This window comes from Indicator indicator, chromosome 15, assembly GCF_027791375.1.
Source record: "Indicator indicator isolate 239-I01 chromosome 15, UM_Iind_1.1, whole genome shotgun sequence".
NCBI lineage: Eukaryota > Metazoa > Chordata > Aves > Piciformes > Indicatoridae > Indicator > Indicator indicator.
In genome coordinates, this window is record NC_072024.1 from 20222574 (window position 1) to 20241541 (window position 18968).

At 38.5% G+C, this 18968-nt stretch overlaps 1 protein-coding gene across 1 annotated transcript in view; it reads right to left on the bottom strand.

Annotated features, from left to right (window-relative positions):
* The window catches only part of CENPP (centromere protein P), a 138464-nt gene extending 121376 nt beyond the window's left edge, over positions 1 to 17088 (bottom strand). Inside the window, exons 1-5 of the mRNA XM_054387228.1 lie at positions 16952 to 17088; positions 15978 to 16135; positions 15334 to 15422; positions 12061 to 12149; positions 4068 to 4164 (exon numbers count right to left, since the gene is read on the bottom strand). Of these exons, the coding sequence (XP_054243203.1) occupies positions 4068 to 4164; positions 12061 to 12149; positions 15334 to 15422; positions 15978 to 16135; positions 16952 to 17088 (570 nt within the window). The remainder of the gene's footprint in view (positions 1 to 4067; positions 4165 to 12060; positions 12150 to 15333; positions 15423 to 15977; positions 16136 to 16951) is intronic.
* Positions 17089 to 18968: the final 1880 nt, after the last annotated feature.

An 18968-nucleotide genomic window follows, 5' to 3' on the forward strand; every position in this document is an offset into this window, starting at 1 on the left:
TAAGCCTTGATTTGTTAGTGCTTGTGCTATGAGGAGTTAAGTGCACACTTAATTCTCAGACACAACTGACTTCCAGCCACTTTTCAAGGAACCATGTCCAGCTTCAACTGCAGGCTCATCCTTCTGGGAAGGGGATGCAATTATGAAATGGAATGAATGAATGTTTTTGCTCTGAACCCGTTATTTGAGAAAGACATAAAAAAACCTCAGTATTTTCCTTTTAAAATTATTTGGTATAGCAAGAGAGAAATTTCATTGTCTTAATACAACTGAAAACAAACCCAGGCCAAACAGCAAGAATACTTGGTTCCCATTTTCCCATGTAAGTCACAAAACTCTGATTTTTCCAGGATTTTAGCAAAAGATTAAAACTAGACCCAAAGCATGTAAAAAATACATTCCAACTCCAAGCCAAAGTTATATTAGGAATTAAAAAAAGCCACCAATTCTCTCATCCCTCTATTGATAAATGCCTAAGATGGAGAGAACACAGCTAGAAGTGGAAGTGTAAACACATTACATAAGCAGTGGCTTTTGATCTTATTCTTATCATAAATCATTATTACTAAATGAAGCTCTTTCCAGCACTAACAGGATCAGTTAATATCACCAAAATTCTTCCTCTGAAAACACAACTCTATGCACATTTATGTAATACATACACATGTAAACATCTTAAGACCTAATCCCTACCACATTAATTTTACGTTCAAATGCTGTATATAATTTTTTAAGTACTAAATATCAGCACTAACACTAATTAACACTTAATATTTTATGAGCAAACCAAAGTAAACAACTTGTACCTTCTGAATGCCTCATGCAGGCAGTAAGTTATCTGAGATATTGTAATTTACTTTTCTGATTCTTGGCAAGTCAATTCATTAAAAACATTACATGAGAAGGGTTTCAGTATGCAGGAATTTTTGCCTTCTGTTTGTGTGACCAGTACTAATATCAAGTTGAACGTATACCAGTCTGGTTTTGGTGTACATTCTGTTCTGTATTTCCAATAAAACTTGAATCCTTTTTTCTTTTCTTGTTTATCAACATCAGCTTCAACAATCTGCTCTTCCAGCAAAGCCAACACACTTCAGCTGTTCAGCCTCATGGCAGGCTGAGGGTGTGTCTAGATCAGAAGATTGTTTGCAGATGTAAATTCATTTTGCAGACATAATATTTATTGTGGCACTGTAGCAAGGCCTGCCACACAAGTAACGCAGTCCGAGAGCCACGAGGATGCTTAGGGGACTTGAGCATCTCCCCTATGAAGAGAGACTGAGATCCCTGGAGCTATTTAGTCTTCAGAAGACTGAGAGGGGATCTGATCAATGTCTATAAATATCTGAGGAGTGGGTGTCAAGTGGCTCTTTTGGGTGGTTCACAGTAATAAGACAAGGAACAATGGGTTCAAACTTGAACACAGAAGATTTCACCTCAACATGAGGATAAACTTCTTTCCAGTGAGGGTGACAGAGCACTGGAACAGGCTCCCCAGGGGGTTGTGGAGTCTCTGGAGACTTTCAAAACCCACCTGGATGCATTCCTGTGCAGACTACCCTAAGTGATCCTGCTCTGGCAGGGGGGTTGGACCTGATGATCTCTTGAGGTCCCTTCCAACCTCTGATATACTGTGATACTGTGAAAAGACATGAGGACACTTGACTAACCCCTTCAGCATATTTAAAGCACAACCTTGTAGATTTTTTCAGAACAATAAAGGAGCAGCAGCAGAAGGTAGTAACGTTATGCTCTGTTCTTGAGAAGCATGTGTGTGAAGCATGCAAGTTGTAGATGAACCCATTTCAGTAACGCCCACAACTGCTAGAGCACAATCTCAGGCACTTCATAATGAAGAGCACAAAAACCCTACAACTGAACATCCTTTTATGCACACCAATCTAAAGTTGCCCCTGCTTTCTAGCCAAGCCTGCTACAGTCACATCACTCTGTTTTCAATTGCTTTTGGCTTAAACCCATCCCACCATTATTCTTGTTGACTATGAAAACTCTCGCTACAAAACTGCCCTTTGTGACAGTCAACTTCTTAGTGCTCTCCATCTCTGCTTGAAACTTGCAGTTGTTAGTCACCTCTAATGTTTGTTATCATTTTAAGTATTCAAGCACTTCTATGTTATTCCTTTCTTCTCAAGTACCAAAATTAACAAAAAATAAGATAATCCTCCTTTCCTGTTTTTACATTCCACAGTGAGAAAATTATTAGAAGCATTAGCAGGTTCTACTTAACAGCCTGGATGGTTTCCTTTAAAATAATAAAACAACAGAAAGTGGTATAAAACCAGAATCCCACCCTTAATAGTTTTCTCTCTAATCCTGTGCAGTTACCTGCCTATATACTTCAAGTCTAGCAAGCCAGTAGGGAAAAGAAATATAAATCTCAAAGACTTATTTTTTATGTCCAAATGTGAATGTCAGCAGGATAAGACACTTCGTTTTTATGCAAAAGGATACCACTAGTAGTAAGTTACAAATACACATTCTCCTTAGTAATGTGGTTTTAACTGTCAAATTTGATCTTTGACTCCTTAATTCTCTTATGTCAGAAAGTCTTGCATTTCTAAATGGAATCATTACTAATACTAGTAGAAATAAGAAGGCCTGAGAAATTTCTTCTTAAGTCCACAATGAATCATATTTGATAAATACTCTTCCAAACTGGTTTCCCTCTCTCAACAGCATCTTTGTCCATGGAAAGAAAAATACCTTTAGAAAAATATTTTTAACATAGACAAACTTGTAATGTATGTCTTGAGTGAATTTATCCTCACATATCTTTTAGCAATAAACATATCCCTTCATTATTTATACTCAACTGAACAAATACCTTTTAAAACTGCTTAAGAGACAGGAGACAACTTAAAAAAACACTCTCCAGCCTTATCTCCTTCCCATTTGTTCATTTTTCCACAGAAATTTAAAAGGAGAAATAGTTACAGCAGTTGACTGAACCACTGTCCCAGAAACCACAGCGACTGCTGCTGTGAGGGTGATGTAAGGATCAGAAAGTACCAAGTAAAGCTATAAGACACAATCAAAACACACCACACAGCCATAAAGCCCCTGGTGATCAACCTTCTCTAGGGAGGAACTAAAGACAAATCCTTACTTAAACTGATACTATCTGAGCCTGCTGGTGGTTGTCACTCCTATCACCTGAGGACAGAATTTATTCTTTTTAAAATAAACAGAAAAGAGAGCTTTTTTCCCCATTAATCACCAGAATGGATTCATGTAGCACAGAACTTAATAGGTCTAAAAGATTCAAAAAAATAGGAAACAAAACAGTTCCCACTTCATACTGCAGTTGAAAAGCAATGATGGTGCTGAGCTTATGACAGTAAATGCTTGAGCTAAATAAAACTTGACTAGAAAAACCTCACACACTTAAGCAGCTAAACATCCTCCTCTGAGCATCACAGATGTTCTGGTCTGTAAGACTGGAATGTCTTTACTATAAAGAATAGTTGCTTGTCTTAAAACCAGTATAGAGACAAAGCAAAAAAGCCAAATAATGGTAACTTAGCTCTAAGGACAAATACTGTGTTCCAGATGAGAGTGAGGAACAGTTCATTTCACAGTGAGGTGAAGCATTTCAAAACTGGAAGTGCTATTGCCCAAACACATGCTACCACATTTTCAAGAGACACAGACCCAGTCCTTCAGAACTAACATTTAAATGCCAAAGACTACAAATGTTATTTTCTTTTAATTTCTTCTTTTGTCTCGTTTTTTGTTGTTGTTCGTCAAAATGAAATGCAATACCAAAGAAAAACTGCCTTGCTCCCCCACAGAACGGCACAGATATTTTTTTTTCCACACATGAGGAACACAGCAATAATCTGGTAAAAATCAAGACAAATACCAGGCAAGAGCACTGCCCCTTGAACACAACACAAAAACCTTCAGCTAATATTCTCTTCTCCATAATGTCCAACATTAAGATTGCTACACTCCAAAGAGTGCTAATTTCACCTCCATTGCTCTGTCTGAATGAGCTAAAAAAACCTAAATCTAGTACTGATACATAAAGGCTTGATAGACACTACCTTGAAGTGTAGGAAGGTGCGCCTACGATGTTCATACCACTCAGCATACGATGAAAGGCTTCTGAAAAACGTCAGAAGATCTCCACGTTCTTCAGTTCTGCAAAACAAACACAGAAACCAAGCATTAGTAGTCAGTGCCACTTCTAGAGCCTAAAATCTGCCCTTTTGCCTTCAAGAATTTGTGATGAATACAGTTAGAATTTGAAGCCCGAAATCAACCCCCCCAAAACAATTATCACAACAGGGAAAAAAAGCTGCAATATACATCATGAAAAACAAATTGAAGAATACACATACAAAGCAGTGGTTTCAACTGCTCAGGAAGGTAAGCAGCAATAAATTTAGTCTTACATGTATAATGTGGTAACAAGACAAAGTAGTTGACTGTAAAAATCTCAGCTTGACTTATGTTTTTTTCATCTAATAATTTGGCTCTCTAAATAAATTCCAAGATGCTGCATACTACAACTTTTACTTACAAAACTGGTAACGTTTACCAAATTGCATCACTAAGCCTTGAATATTACAGGATCACAGGATGTTAGGGGTTGGAAGGGACCTCTGGACATGATCAAGTCCAACCTCCCCACCAGAGCAGGACCACATAACCATATCATCTAGCAGAGATCACACAGGAATGCATCCAGACAGGCTTGAAAGTCTTCAGAGAAGGAGACTCCACAACCTCTCTGGGGAGCCTGTTCCAATGCTCTGTGACCCTTACAGTGAAGAAGTTCCTTCTCATGTTGAGGTAGAACTTCCTGTGCTGTAGTTTATATCTATTGCCCCTTGTCCTATCACAGGGTACAACTGAGAAGAGGCTGTGCCCTCCTCCTTGACACCCAGCCCTCAGGTATTTATAATTTATTAAATCCCCTCTCAGTGTTGTCTTCTCCAGAATAAATCCCCAAGTCTCTCACCCTCTCCTCATAAGGCAGTGCTTCAGTTCCTTCATCATCCCTGTAGCCCTTCATTAGACTCTCTTGAGTAAATGCCTGTCCCTCCTGAACTGGGGAGCCCAAAACTGGATGCAATATTCCAGGTGAGGTCTCACCAGGACAGATTAGACAGGGGAGGAGAACCTCCCTCGATCTGCTGGACACACTCTTCTTGATACACCCCAGGATCCCATTTGCCTTCTTGGCCACAAGGGCACATTGCTGTCCCATGGATAACTGGTTATCCACCAGGACTCCCAGGTCCTTCTCCACAGGGCTGCTCTCCTGCTCTGCTGAATCTTTACCTGACACATTGCCTGCCACCGCCCACACAACATTCAGCCTTTCAAGATCAACCTTAAAACTTCAGAAAACAAAGCCTGTTCATTAAGTCATACATGGCATCTAAATCAAAACACCCCATCTACAATTAGATCTTGATTTACCTATCTGCTCTCTGGGAGGTGGTGATATTCTCAGTAATTAGACAGTAGGGCAGGAAAGGGGAGAGGTGCTGATGAATCCGGAACTGAGGAGTGCAGAGATCTTAAGTATCAAGCCCACTATAAACAGAAGTTAACAATCCTGGATGGAGCTGAGCTGAGTCTTGCAGAACACCCCTCAGTGTTTCTGCAGTTTGGGGCTTCCTCATGATTCAGCAGTTAAGCTGCACTTGGGTACATGATGGCTTCGTTCGTACAAATCATCCTACACCTGCACTAGTAGATTGCCTTGGAACCTGATGTCCTGCAAAAAGCAATGCAGAGACACTTCAGCTGGCTTTGTACTCTGCCAGTATGGATTTGGTGAAAATAAAGAAAAGTTCCTATAGTTTTGGCTCTGTCAATTTCAAAGGAATGGAACAGCATTGAGTGAAAATATTCATGTAACATTGCTTCCATGCTCAGTACAAGATTTTTTACATTTCTATTGTCAGTAGTTAACAAAGGCTCTTAAGAAAACACAAGTGCCAACTACACCTAAGAAAAAGATAATAATTCCAGGACTTGAGTGCTAAAGTAAAATCAAAGACAAACAGATTTTACACTTAGAACATAAGAAAGTTTATTTCCTACGTGTTTCAGACATAGAAAAGTTAAATCATTTAAGCTCCAATACAAATTCAAAAGCAAACATTCACAGTATCCTGAAGAATCAAACAGAAGCTTCCCTTATGGGGAAAGGCTGAGAGAGCTGGGTCTCTTTAGCTAGAAGAAGAGGAGACTGAGGAGAGATCTCATTAATGTTTATAAATATGCAAAGGGTGTCAGAAGGACAGACCCAGGCTCCTCTCAGTGATGTCCAGTGACGGGACAAGGGACAATGGGTGTAAGCTAGAGCACAGGAGGTTCCATGTGAATGTAAGGAAAAAATTTTTTTCACTGTGAGCATGACAGAGCCCTGGAACAAGCTGCCCAGAGAGGTTGTGGAATCTCCTCTGAAGGCATTCAAAACCCACTTGAATGCTTTCCTGTGTGACCTGCCCTAGGTGACCCTGTTCTGGCAGGGGGATTGGACTAGAGGATTTTTCAAGGTCCCTTCCAACCACTAACATTCTGTGATTCCACTCCAAAGCAACAACAAATGTTTTGAAAATTAAGTAACTGCTGAAGCAATTTGCAAAGCTCCCTGCACTGCATAAAGCACATACTCAAGGAACATGACCAACTAATTACCCATTCTTGCAGATGGAGAAAAACACACACTGCTTTGAAAATAAAATCTGCTCTTTATGTGCAGCAATGATTACTTCTCATGAATAGGATAGCAAAACATCAAACTGACAGTGACAAATAACACACTGCACTAACTGGAACTGAGAGATACCACTGTTACAGTTCAGTAGTCTACAAGGCAGTGATTATTTCACACGTAAGAGAAATTGCAATGCAACTACTGGGGCTGGTACGTTGCTTTATGTCACAATTTGATTGACAACAGAAATTTGCTAGCAAAAGTGAATGTTGTACTTCTCTGCTTCAGTAACTGGCTCTAAAGTTGCTTACATTCATTTACTGGTTTGTCCTCCTAGTAGTACTGTGTTGCTCTGTATGTCAACTATGATGCACACAAGCAAAACAAGTTTAATAGAAGCATAGTGCTACATTAACTCTGACACAGCCCAGGTAGGCAGGTGACAACAGAAGAAAGGAAACCAAGGTCCTGGAAATCAACAACATGCAGAAACCTGCCTTGGAACAATTGGGACTGGAAGCATTGGAATGAAGAGATATATTCAGTTCAAACAGGGCCATCACCAAACTGGAGAGTTTGTAGAAATCAGGAACTGAACAGACCTTGCCCTCTTCACTGTTAAGAGCCATACAAGCATACACAGCCTCTGAGCTCTAACCAAAAGAGGAAATGGAACATGAACTGTTAGAAGGGATAACTGTATTAAAAACAGGTTAGAGAAAATAGGTTGGGAGGTAAGGAGAAGAGTTGGTCTTGGCAAAGCTTCTTTTTAAGAACAACACAAAAGGAAAAAAAATTGTTCTTAAAACATCTAATGATGCAAGGATCAGGAAAGAGAAAGACAAGGAGATAATAAGGTGACAGAAACTACCAAGCAGCCAACTATCTATCCAGTGTTGTCAGGGAGAGGGAGAAAAAAAAACTGCTCATAGAGGCTGTGTAGTTTTTAGCAAAGAAATGTGGCAAGAACACAAAGAATGCAGAATTCCACAAAAGCTAATATCAGAATAGCTGAAAGAACATGCTACTTTAATTACAAGGGTGGACAGCTTTATGTCAGCGTTGATATGAAGCCACAGTCAAATGAAACAGACTATTCTCTTGTTAAGCATACCTGGCAAGCCAAGCCTTGAAAATGCAAAGCTGTGCTTCAATTACTAAAACAGGATTTAACAAGCTTACAAACCTGACTGAGGAAGGTAACTGACTTAATTTTGGGAATGCTTCAGAAAGTTATAGAAGAACTAAATTCTACATGTAATTTTGACTTTTAAGATCCTTTCTGTTCGAGATTTGCTATTCTTTTTGGATTTTCAGAACAGCTGAGAAGAGACATTTGAAGCCATGAACAGAATGGCTGCAACAGTGTAACAGCCAAGTCACTTCAGTCATTGAAGGGAGCACTGTGCCTCAGATCCACCTCTTTAATACAGAGGAACAGAAGCTTTAATGTGTTAAACAAACACAAACCGCAACAAAATGTATTCCTTCATTCAGATACTGAAAACGTAAAAGAAAAGCCAACCAAGTTTTATCCTAGCCTGGAAAGAACAGCATCATTAAGAGGAAGTTACCACAGTAGTCACAGCTGCCAACAAAATCAGGCCAAGATGAAAAAAAAAAAAACTGTTGGCAGCACACACAAAACTGAGTCCCTGTAAGGACTCAGACACACAGAGGTTCACAATAGCCAAGTAGCTCTGTGTTCTAGACAGCTTTTTTAACCATAACTCGTAAATGTACATATAAAAACCTACACATCCTATAGTAAAAATCAAGACTTAGGAATACCTGCCCACTTCTCACTGTCCAGTAATATAATTCTACACTTACCACAATATGCTTTGTAAATCTGCGTACACAGGAGTGGGCAACACAAAACTTTGCTACAAAACTACACACTTAAAATTCTTTTTTTTAAAAACTTGGCAATTTTGATGTTTATCCACTTTTATGCAATTCAAAAGAAGACCACAAACCTTATAACCTTGTCTTAGCGTCTTGACTTTGTTTGTATTTCCTTTTTCCTCTCAGATTCAACATTAAAGAGAGAAAGCAGATGAAAAATTTGAACGCTAGATCACTAAGCAGAGAGAGACAGTCTTGGCTAATAAGTTCAAAGAATCACTTTCAAATGTAAAAGTTAGTCTATGAACTATACCTGAACATATACTTCTGTCATATACAGATAGAGTGCTGGCTAAATTTAAGCTAGAAATCCAGATTTAATATTTAGAGAGGGGATAAACATGCTCTGGCCTGAACAAACATATATGATATACTGCCTGTTATGCATTGGCAATGGAGAAAGATTGCATAAGAGCACCATTTTAGTTAACTGTCTCACAGCAATTCAAGTACCTATAAACACAATTCCTAATTAGCCTAAGTTACCCAAATTCCTAATACTGAAATCAAACATTAAATTCCAATAAACAATGGTACGAAATAAAAAGGTACCAGGAAAGAACATACTAAAATTTAAGCCTTTTTTTTTTTTAAATAGAAGTTAGCATTACAAAATGCTGCCTAGGAGCAGAAAACACCCATCCATCTTCAAACCCAAAATCCATGTGACAGAAGTCATCCAAAAGCAGCAAAGAGCATATGCATGCAGAGAGTAATGATGTATCAGGTTAAAAACACATGCCCTTCACCCAAACACCATTTCACTTTGACAAAACATCAACAAAACACTAAAGTATACAGGGAAGTGTTGTAAAAACATTTAAGGTTCCATTAACAAGCTCTTTTAGTTATATTAAGAGGGGAAATCTATTTTACCTCACTGCAGTAAGCGAGACTACTTGCATCAGCATATAAACCCAAGCAATGACACAGCTGTGGGAAGAACTCAGTCCATCCACTGCTCATGGAGAAATTCAAAACCTGCCTGGATTCATCCCTGTTTGATCTACTCTAGGTGATCCTGCTCTGGCAGGGGGGTTGGACTGGATGATCTTTCGAGGTCCCTTCCAGCCCTTAAGATTCTGTGATTCAATATAACATAGACATTTCAGATTCTTCACTCTGACTCATAAATTCTAATGAATTAGTAAAAAGTAGAAGTTTTCAAACCGTTTGCAAACTCCTCCAATCTGATTAAGTTATCTATGCAATAGTTAACTAACCCAACAATTAATAGGACACCAAAGAAAAAAATAAGACTGGCTACAAGAGTTTTCATAAATATCCTGATCCTCAACATTAATGAAGTACAACATAAGTGACAACTGGTGCAAAGTGGACTCAAGTAAAACCCCAAACTGAAGACTGAATATTATCATTCCATTTGCTTAAATACCTTATTGTCACAACCCATTTAAGGAATGGTACACAGGTTTTAAAAATAGATATTATACAATGCAGCACTACCTGGTTGATAATAAACTGCTGAATGTTGTTTATTTTAGAAAACATGTTTCATTCTCCTGTTTTCTTCCAAAGCAGGAAGGGCTTGGGAATTAGAACCAAATGTCAAGTTTTTAACTCTGGTGCTCCTAAAGAACCTTTTGTGTCATGTATTATGAAAATAAAGCCAAAAAAAAAATCAGAAAGTTGAGCAGGAAACAAAGTCCAGGCCAGCACAGAAAACAGAACAGAGCTATACATTTTATTTGGCAAGACTGGGCCAAGGAGACAAGAGAAGGAAACCAAAACTGGTGGGGAAGGCTGAAAAGAACAAACAATACAGAGGGAAACCAGGTTTAGCTGGTCAAGAGTGGAGGGAAAGGGAAGGAGAGATAGAAATCAGATTCAAAGAAGAGCTGGAAGACTGAAGAATACAGGGCAAGTTGGGAAAAGGCTGAAATTGGACATAAAGGGGACTGAGGAACAAAGCCATAAGGGAAGATCACATAAACAGATTGAATCAGTCTAACAGTTGTTGCTGCCAGAACAAACATTGTCAATATCAACCCCACTCTGGACACATTTATTGCTTTAGACCAGCAACAAATATTGTCCCATTGCAGAACAATTCATATAGAAAAAAAAAAAAATTGAAGGGGTTGGGGGATGAGGGGAGGCAAGGTTGGCTTCCCACTCCCATCTCCAGTTACTTTTTCTAACAAATAACTATGCTGATTTTGTTTGCTATGTGGCTTCAAGAGTGTAGACTGACGCAAGGACGACAGATAGGACATGGAAACAGAGGCTAAGAAGAAAGGACTGCTTGCTTTATTGACAGCAAAGCCTTAATTCATCTTGTATCATTCATGAAAACTTGTGTTTACTCATGAACACTGGTGTAATGTGGAAAAGAAGTAGGGCAGTGAAGAGACTGGGACAAGACAGCAGTGCTCAAGCCAGGATGAAATAAAGTCTGCCACTACTTCAACACATTCCTTTCCAGTATGACTACTAAGTTCCAAGACACTTATGCTGTCAGAAAATACTCATGAGAAAAATAGGGTCATTTCCTCTTCTAAATCCTTCTTCTTGAGAGCAGTCAATTACTATTCTTAGTTACACCACTAGCTTTAGGAGATTTATGTGGAAATTCCAAAGCCTCTAAATGAAAAATTCAGTTTTCACTACAGGCTAATGAAGCTTAGGGTAATGCAATAGACCTTTTATTTCACTCATCCATTTGCCTTCTCTCTCCCTCCCCCAATTCTAAAAAAAATAACATTAGCCAAAATAAATCACTTAAAGAATAGAATTAATTTCAAGTCAAGTCAGTAATTAACATATAACAGATTTGTTCTCAGAATAGTGTAACAGATTTCACAGTGGGATGCTGCAGTCAAATAATTTGATCATTATTCATCTTGTGCACCACAAGAAGTTGACATCCTCTAAAAAATAACCAAAATATAGCATCCAGTCATATGCTTAGGTTTGTATGTACATTTTCTTAAGCCATTCCACAAATGCACAATTCCAGGCTTTTAAACTGTATTTTATTGTTTTTAAAGTATCATTGAGGGAAATCCTGATGCAAAGAAGAAAAATAGAATGGTGAGCAGAAAACTGGAAACAGGCAAGAACTAGAGAGGGATCCTGGATGGGAGAAGGGTCACCTATTACTTGCACATGCTGCACATCTGCAAACTCACACATCTGAGTAACAGTTAACATACTGATTATAGAAATTAAAATGCAATAGCTGACATTACCTTGTTTTATCTTTCTCTGAACCAATATCAAACAGGTAAAACTCTCTCTCTTTAACAGGCATTTGCAACAGTCCCTTCAGGCTCTAAAAGCATTTCATCTTCTCCCCAGAAGGATATGGACAAGTGATGGGAAGCGTTCAGGTAGCCAAACAAAGTGACTGCCTGCAACTTACCTGAAAACTCAGGGTTAGATCTACGATCAGATATTCCATACAACATCCTTTAAACAAGAAACCTTACCTTGACACAAACTTGCTCACATTCAAATCTTCTCCAGATTCCATTACAATTCTGAGATCTGTAATAACAGTGGACACCTTCTCTTCATCCTAGATTGAAGAAATAAGATAATATTTTAGAAATTCCTCTAGCAAGGAGAAAAAGAATGTAAGTATTTGTACACGAAGTAGACAACAAGATACACAAATGCTACAAAGCACTAGAATGTTTGAAACAGCTTTTTCTAAACTGTGTGGACATTCTCTTTCTTTTCAATAGTATCAGTATTATACTACAAGGCTTTTGGAATAACACAGAACTTGTCAGCATAGACAAGGCATATGTATAAATGAAAACTTATAACTAAGAGATTGATCTGCTTCCTTTCAAGTCAGTTCCACTTCTTGAAGGTTATTCTCATTTTCTAACACTAGAACCCTAGCTGCCACATATACCAGGAAACTGAAATCTAAGGTTTCATCTGAAAACCACAATAATGCTCCTCTAAGCTTAAAAAATATAAATAGATTCCTGGTTGGTTTATTTTTTTATTTTAAAGCCTATAGTTTTGCCTCAAATTCTTGTCCTTTATTACAATAATATTTGTTACTCAGGGATATGTGCATAAATATATTATTTATCCTTATTTATTATTATTGAATAAAGATTAAGCTTTTCCAAAGTAAAAATATCCAGTGACCTACTAAAAAAGAAAGTTCATAAATTAGAAAAGAAGCCACAAAATAACTTAATACTTTATTTCTAGGCATTCCTGAACACACCAGAGTAATAGGCTAGATAAGAGTGAGTAAAAAAAAGCCTAAAATGCTGGCTTGAAGGCTTGCTTCCCTTCATACTGGAGACCTGGTACCTCATTTTCCTTATACCCAGTCACTACCAGCAAATGGGAATGGCCACAGAGAGGACACTAAAGACAATCTGGAGTCAAACGCACACCTGCATCTCAGCCATCTCCAGCATTGCCATCACTAAAGATGGAAAAAGCAAATCAAGACACTACAGAGCTTACTGGACTGAGTCAGAAACATCAGGGAAAAAAATCTTTTAAGTTTAGAGCAAAAGGTTCAACATGTATTTGGGGCTGTAGAGAAACTGCTAGTAGTCACAAGCTAACATGCTACCTTCTAAAGAAAGTGGGTTAGTAAAATGTGCCAAGGCACCACTGTAGGTTTTAAAGGAAAGTTCTTGAGCAGAAAGCAACTCTCACTTGAATAACTGCTCTCTCAAAAGGTTTAGATGTGTTTTGGCAGATCGTTAAGTTAATTCTACATGTCTTCTCCTAATACCTGAAGACAACAAGAGAGGAAAATAAATCAGACAATGCTTTTGCATCAATCTGTTATCTTTATTCACATTTTGGCCGTTGTCAGCATTCAGCTATGCACACTGGTGAACTGACAAGAGCTTCTTTGCTTGCACTCAGAGCTGGCAAAACAGCAGTCAGCTTGGGAATATTAACTGTATGCTGGTCTGACACTGCACTTTTTTAATAGTTTTTGTTTGGGCGGTTGTTTGTTTGTTTTTGTTGGGTTTTTGTTTGGTTTTTTTACACTTGGTACCTACGAGATGACTAAAGAGCAGCGCTGCCTAGGAGAGGTTTCAGGCATTATGAAGATAAGTGGCGCCATCTCGTGGTGTACCTAGATTGAAGCATCACCCCTGCAGCTGTAAACAACCCAATACGCTGCTAGGCATCTGAGCTCCGTTGACACTAAAAGATGTCCTCGTTCTGCAGGCGCACACAGGTGAGACAAACATTCATCTAACCATGTCGCAGAACTAATGCAGGCTATTTCTATGTTCAAAGCTAAATGCAGTTCTACACAAGCAAATGGTAAAATAGAATCAAGAAGGCTGGAAGAGACCTCAAAGATCATCGAGTCCAACCTGTCACCCTAAACCTCATGACTCTCTAAGCCATGGCACCAAGTGCCACGTCCAATCCCCTCTTGAACACCTCCAGGGATGGTGACTCCACCACCTCCCTGGGCAGCCCATTCCAATGGCCAACCACTCTCTCTGTGAAGAACTTTCTCCTCACCTCCAGCCTAAACCTCCCCTGGCGCAGCTTGAGACTGTGTCCTCTTGTTCTGGTGCTGGTTGCCTGGGAGAAGAGACCAACCCCCTCCTGGCTACAACCTCCCTTCAGGTAGTTGTAGACAGCAATGAGGTCTCCCCTGAGCCTCCTCTTCTCCAGGCTAAACAGTCCCAGCTCCCTCAGCCTCTCCTCACAGGGCTTGTGCTCAAGGCCTCTCCCCAGCCTCGTTGCCCTTCTCTGGACATACTCCAGCAATTCATGGACTTAGGTTGCAGAATAACCTGATACAGTTGAACTCCTGCAATTTCAAATTATGCAATACACATGTGACTGTCTAAATACTAATTTCAGGTCCAATAACATTCAACTTAAATACCTTTATAGCTGAGCTGAAAAGCAAGTTGTCTTGAGAAGGACACTTCCTGATGTTAAAATTAACACAAATTGGGGTACATGGTTATAAATTGGAGTAGCAGCTGTTTTCCACTGTTATCATTTTGAGTGTTATACTAAGAAGAAATTCTTATGATAGAGTTTCCTTGCCAAAAAACTCTAATCCTTCATGTAACTTCTGAGCAGTCACAGTAGCCAAGCAAACAGAAAGATGACAAAAGCAAAAACCAAAACACCCACAAAAAACAATGGTTTGAGTTTGCAGGGTTTTAGCTTTCCCCCAGCTTCCTCAAGAGAGGTACAGTTCTGAATTTTCCAGTCTCCAGAACACAGACAAGAAAACATGTGGTGAGGGAGACCAGAGACAGCTGTGGGATGAAAGCCATGTTGGGTCAGGATGAGGTCTCAGCAGGTACTTGTCAGAGTCAGTGGAAATCCAGTGCTGTTCAAGGCTTTATTTTGGTGTTACTCTGCAAGAGCTCCTACAGAGTGCATGTTTTGGGAAGGAAGGGTGATGTGGACTTGGCAGTGTCAAGTTTACACTTGGACTCTATGACCTTAAAGGTCTTTTCCAACCTAAGTGATTCTATGGTAAGTATTTTCTGACTATTGAACCTGACCTTCAGAACTATTTTGCTTGGATGCACATGTATTTTGGAAGTTGGATCCAACTGCTACACAGTGAAAACAACCCACTGAAACTGAATTAAGGAGACTGAGGCAATCAAAATAGCAGTTGAAGGTCTCAGCTGAAAAGGCAGTATTGACATGTGCCCATATGTCACCCATTTAAAGTTTTATTTGGTTGGTTGTTTTCTTTTAAAACATACATTGATCCTTACCTGCATTTCAAGAAGCTGGAATTTCAGTTGAAAAGACAGGGAGTAGCAGTTTCCTGATAATCTGTGCTTCTGCACTGTTCTGTTTCTAGCTGTTATAAAATAAACACTTGATTATAATTCTATTCAACAAAGTACCAACTAATACCATCCATCATTAAGTTACCCATTAGGTTTAAGAAAAGAAATCAAAACCACACCAACCCACAACTAACTTAACACCAACCTCTCCCTTTCACACTCTGCAAAATACTGTATTTACTCAAAATTACGTTGTCAATAAAGGAAGTTGTATTGTATCTTAAAATAATTGTCTTTCTGACAACATCGAAAGTAAAATCACAGCATACGCAAATGCAATGAATCATAGAATTGTCAGGGTTGGAAGGGACCTCAAGGATCATCTAGTTCCAACTCCCCTGCCATGGGCAGGGACACCTCATCCTAGATCAGGTTGCTCCAGAGCCCCATCCAGCCTGGCCTTAAAAACTTCCAGGGATGGGGCTTCTACCACCTCCCTGGGCAACCACCCTCCCAGTGTCTCACCACCCTCATGGGGAAGAATTTCTTCCTAACATCCAGTCTGAATTTACCCTCTGAAACACTGTGCTCAGTATAGCACCAGTAAAAGGAACAAAAATGCTTACTTCTTTCTAGTGTTTTCTTGGAATGACTTGTGAACTGAATATTGGTAAATTTCATCAAAAAGGAGAGGTCTACTTCTAGACTTTCAAGCTGAGCTTTCAGGTCTGGCAGAGATTCACATCCCTTATATTCTCCCTGAAAATCATTTTGGAATGATTTTCTAGAATTGAAAAAGAAACAAGGGCAAAAGATTGAGACATAAAAACATGGCTTGATACGTCAATACAGTGAGATCATTAAATAAAAGGCATTGGTAATGTGATCTGATAATTTGCAGACCAAGCTGATTTTTCAATGAGTCAAATTTCATTTGGATCATATTACTAGGAAACATAAGCTATTGTAACTTATATAAATACTTCATGTTCGCTGCCAAACAGACACAGCCTTTATTATAAATCTTGAGATGCAAGTATCCATTTCAAGGAACATAAAACAGTGAGCTGTGATGCCTTGACTCATCTAAATTATTTATTTTACCTACAGAGGGTACATTTACTATAGAATATCAGTTAAACAATGGAGATAAAAAGCCCTGATATGGCATTTCTTTAGTGTATAACTAGTCATACATGTACATGTCTCCAAACCCTTTCTTTTGATTTTTTTTGGTGGTGTTTGGTTGGGGTTTTTTAAATAAACATGCACTGAGCTGTTTCACTGTACAGAAGAGAAAGCATGGCCTTTGCAGTAAGCAACATTGCAGGGCTCACACAGTAACATAGCTGGTGTCATGCTCTGACCACTGTGACTGCCTTTTAAAAAACAAACAAAGTGCTAAAACCTAGCAAACTACCAACAGAAGGCAGTAAAAAGCAGATCAACTATTTCTTATTTGTAATTTCTTGCCATAGAGAGCCCAGGTCCTAAACAATATCAGCACAAAACGTAAGGAAAGTTTAACAGAGACAAAAGCCTATCCTAAACAATACTGACAAGGAAGTAGCATGAATCTAACATGTGAAAAAAGGCATACATTGCCATTAGTATCTCCTCCTCAGAATAAAAGGTGGATTCTTGCTGGATATCTTCATACTGTTCAGTTAGCAGTTTAATTTCTTCTTCCAGTGACTGGATTTCATCTTCATACACTTGACACATGCTGTTATCCATGTCTCAGCATCAATGTTACTGGACAAAAACACAACAAGGGTATTTCTTAAGCCACAAAAAAAAAATCCATTTTCAAAACAAATTATTTTTATCCAAGAAATTAATTTCAGAAATGCAAATGTAATACTAGGCAAACATTTATCCTACCTTTCTATATAAACAGTTCTATCTTATGACTTTGCAAAACTTTATAACTGGTGTGTACAATTTTTAATAGCCTAGATAGCTTTGGCAAATATAATGAAAACCTTAAAGAACTCTATAGAGTGTCAAACACTCCTTTTTGCAGACTAAACTACCACCAACCTTCATCCTCAGGCACCAAATCAAACAAATTCTGTCATCAACCAGAAAACAGATTTAGGCTTGCAGTAAAATTCTGCTAAAACTGGAGTAGTTATAAATGTAACTTCTTCTCAAACCCTAAAAGGTTCACTCCAAAGCTGACACTTGAAGTAAGCACTAGAAAATAGTGCAAGAGCAGCAAAGCAATTTGTTCCATGACCATGTAACAAACCTTCCTATGAAGCACAACTCGCTCCACTTAAAAGCAGTGGGAACAGGAAAGATGCTACCTCCAGTGCATACAGACAGCTACTAGACATCAGCAAGAATAGGATAACAAATTTCTGACTTAACATAAAAGAAAGAAAAAAGATTCATTTTTTCCCAAAACCAGTACCAGTTTGGGGAAAGAAAATAGTTTTGCTGCATTAGTTACTCAAAGACTTAATTGACTCCAAATGTCATACTATTAAACCAGTTTTTAAGACAACATCACTGCACAGCCTCCAAATGTACAAGTTAAATTAGCAATCTAATGCAGTCAAAGCCTTTAAAAATCTTTAACTAAGCATGATCAGGACCACATCCAGCTGGTTCATATTTGTTCTAATAGAACAATAAGCTGTTCTGCAGATAGCAAGCAAACTTAATCAGATGCAACAATTGAAGTCAGCTTTGGCCAATCAACCTAACGATTCACCTGATCAAATGAAGCACAGCTGCTCCTAACACCACAGCAAAATCTGCCTTTCAGATCAAGAGTGGTAAAGAGATACAAAGCAACAACCGTGTTTCACAAAGAATTCAAAACAAATAAACTTCCAGTTCAAGAGAAAAAATGCAACTAACAAGACATTCAGCCTAGACATGAGACATTCAAAGGTCTATATAGAACATTATACAGCTCAATACCAATCTGTTCATGCTTTCAGACAGGCCAAGTGTTATTTGCAAGATCCACACTACCATAGCTTAGTAAAAACGAATGATGGGGATGAATTATTTTTTTGCTTATTCCATAAGAAACAGCATCTGAAGAACATATATTAAAAAACAACATGGCAAACATAGTTTGCATTCAAAGTTCCTTTAATGAATAACATATATGCAACTAAAGAATTGCTGAGATCGTGCCTAGTTCTGACTTACTCTGCAATGAATTCTGAAGTAATCTTATGCCAGGGGTGATAAGAAACGAGATCAGTGGGGAAAAGAAATCAAGGTCCTCTGATTTTTAATGCATCCTATTATATTTTTTTAAAAACTGGATACACTGAAGGAAATTTAGGTCATAATAAAAATGCATTGGAAAAAGATAATCATTACAACACCAGAACTTCACCCCAGATTGTTAGGCAATTCCTCTTTTCACAGCTGTTCTGAAAGCAGTAACAGAACACATACACTGCTTACAGCTATGATAACTCAAGGAATTTGAGCGTTCTGCAGTCTAGTAAAAGGTCAGTTACAACATCCGAGAGCATTATCTCCATAAAAACTACCTGTGCCTAATTTTAATTAAATGAAACATAGTTTACCTATAAATAATCGGTATTTCCCCTCTCTCTAAACGTACACACGTACACACGTACACA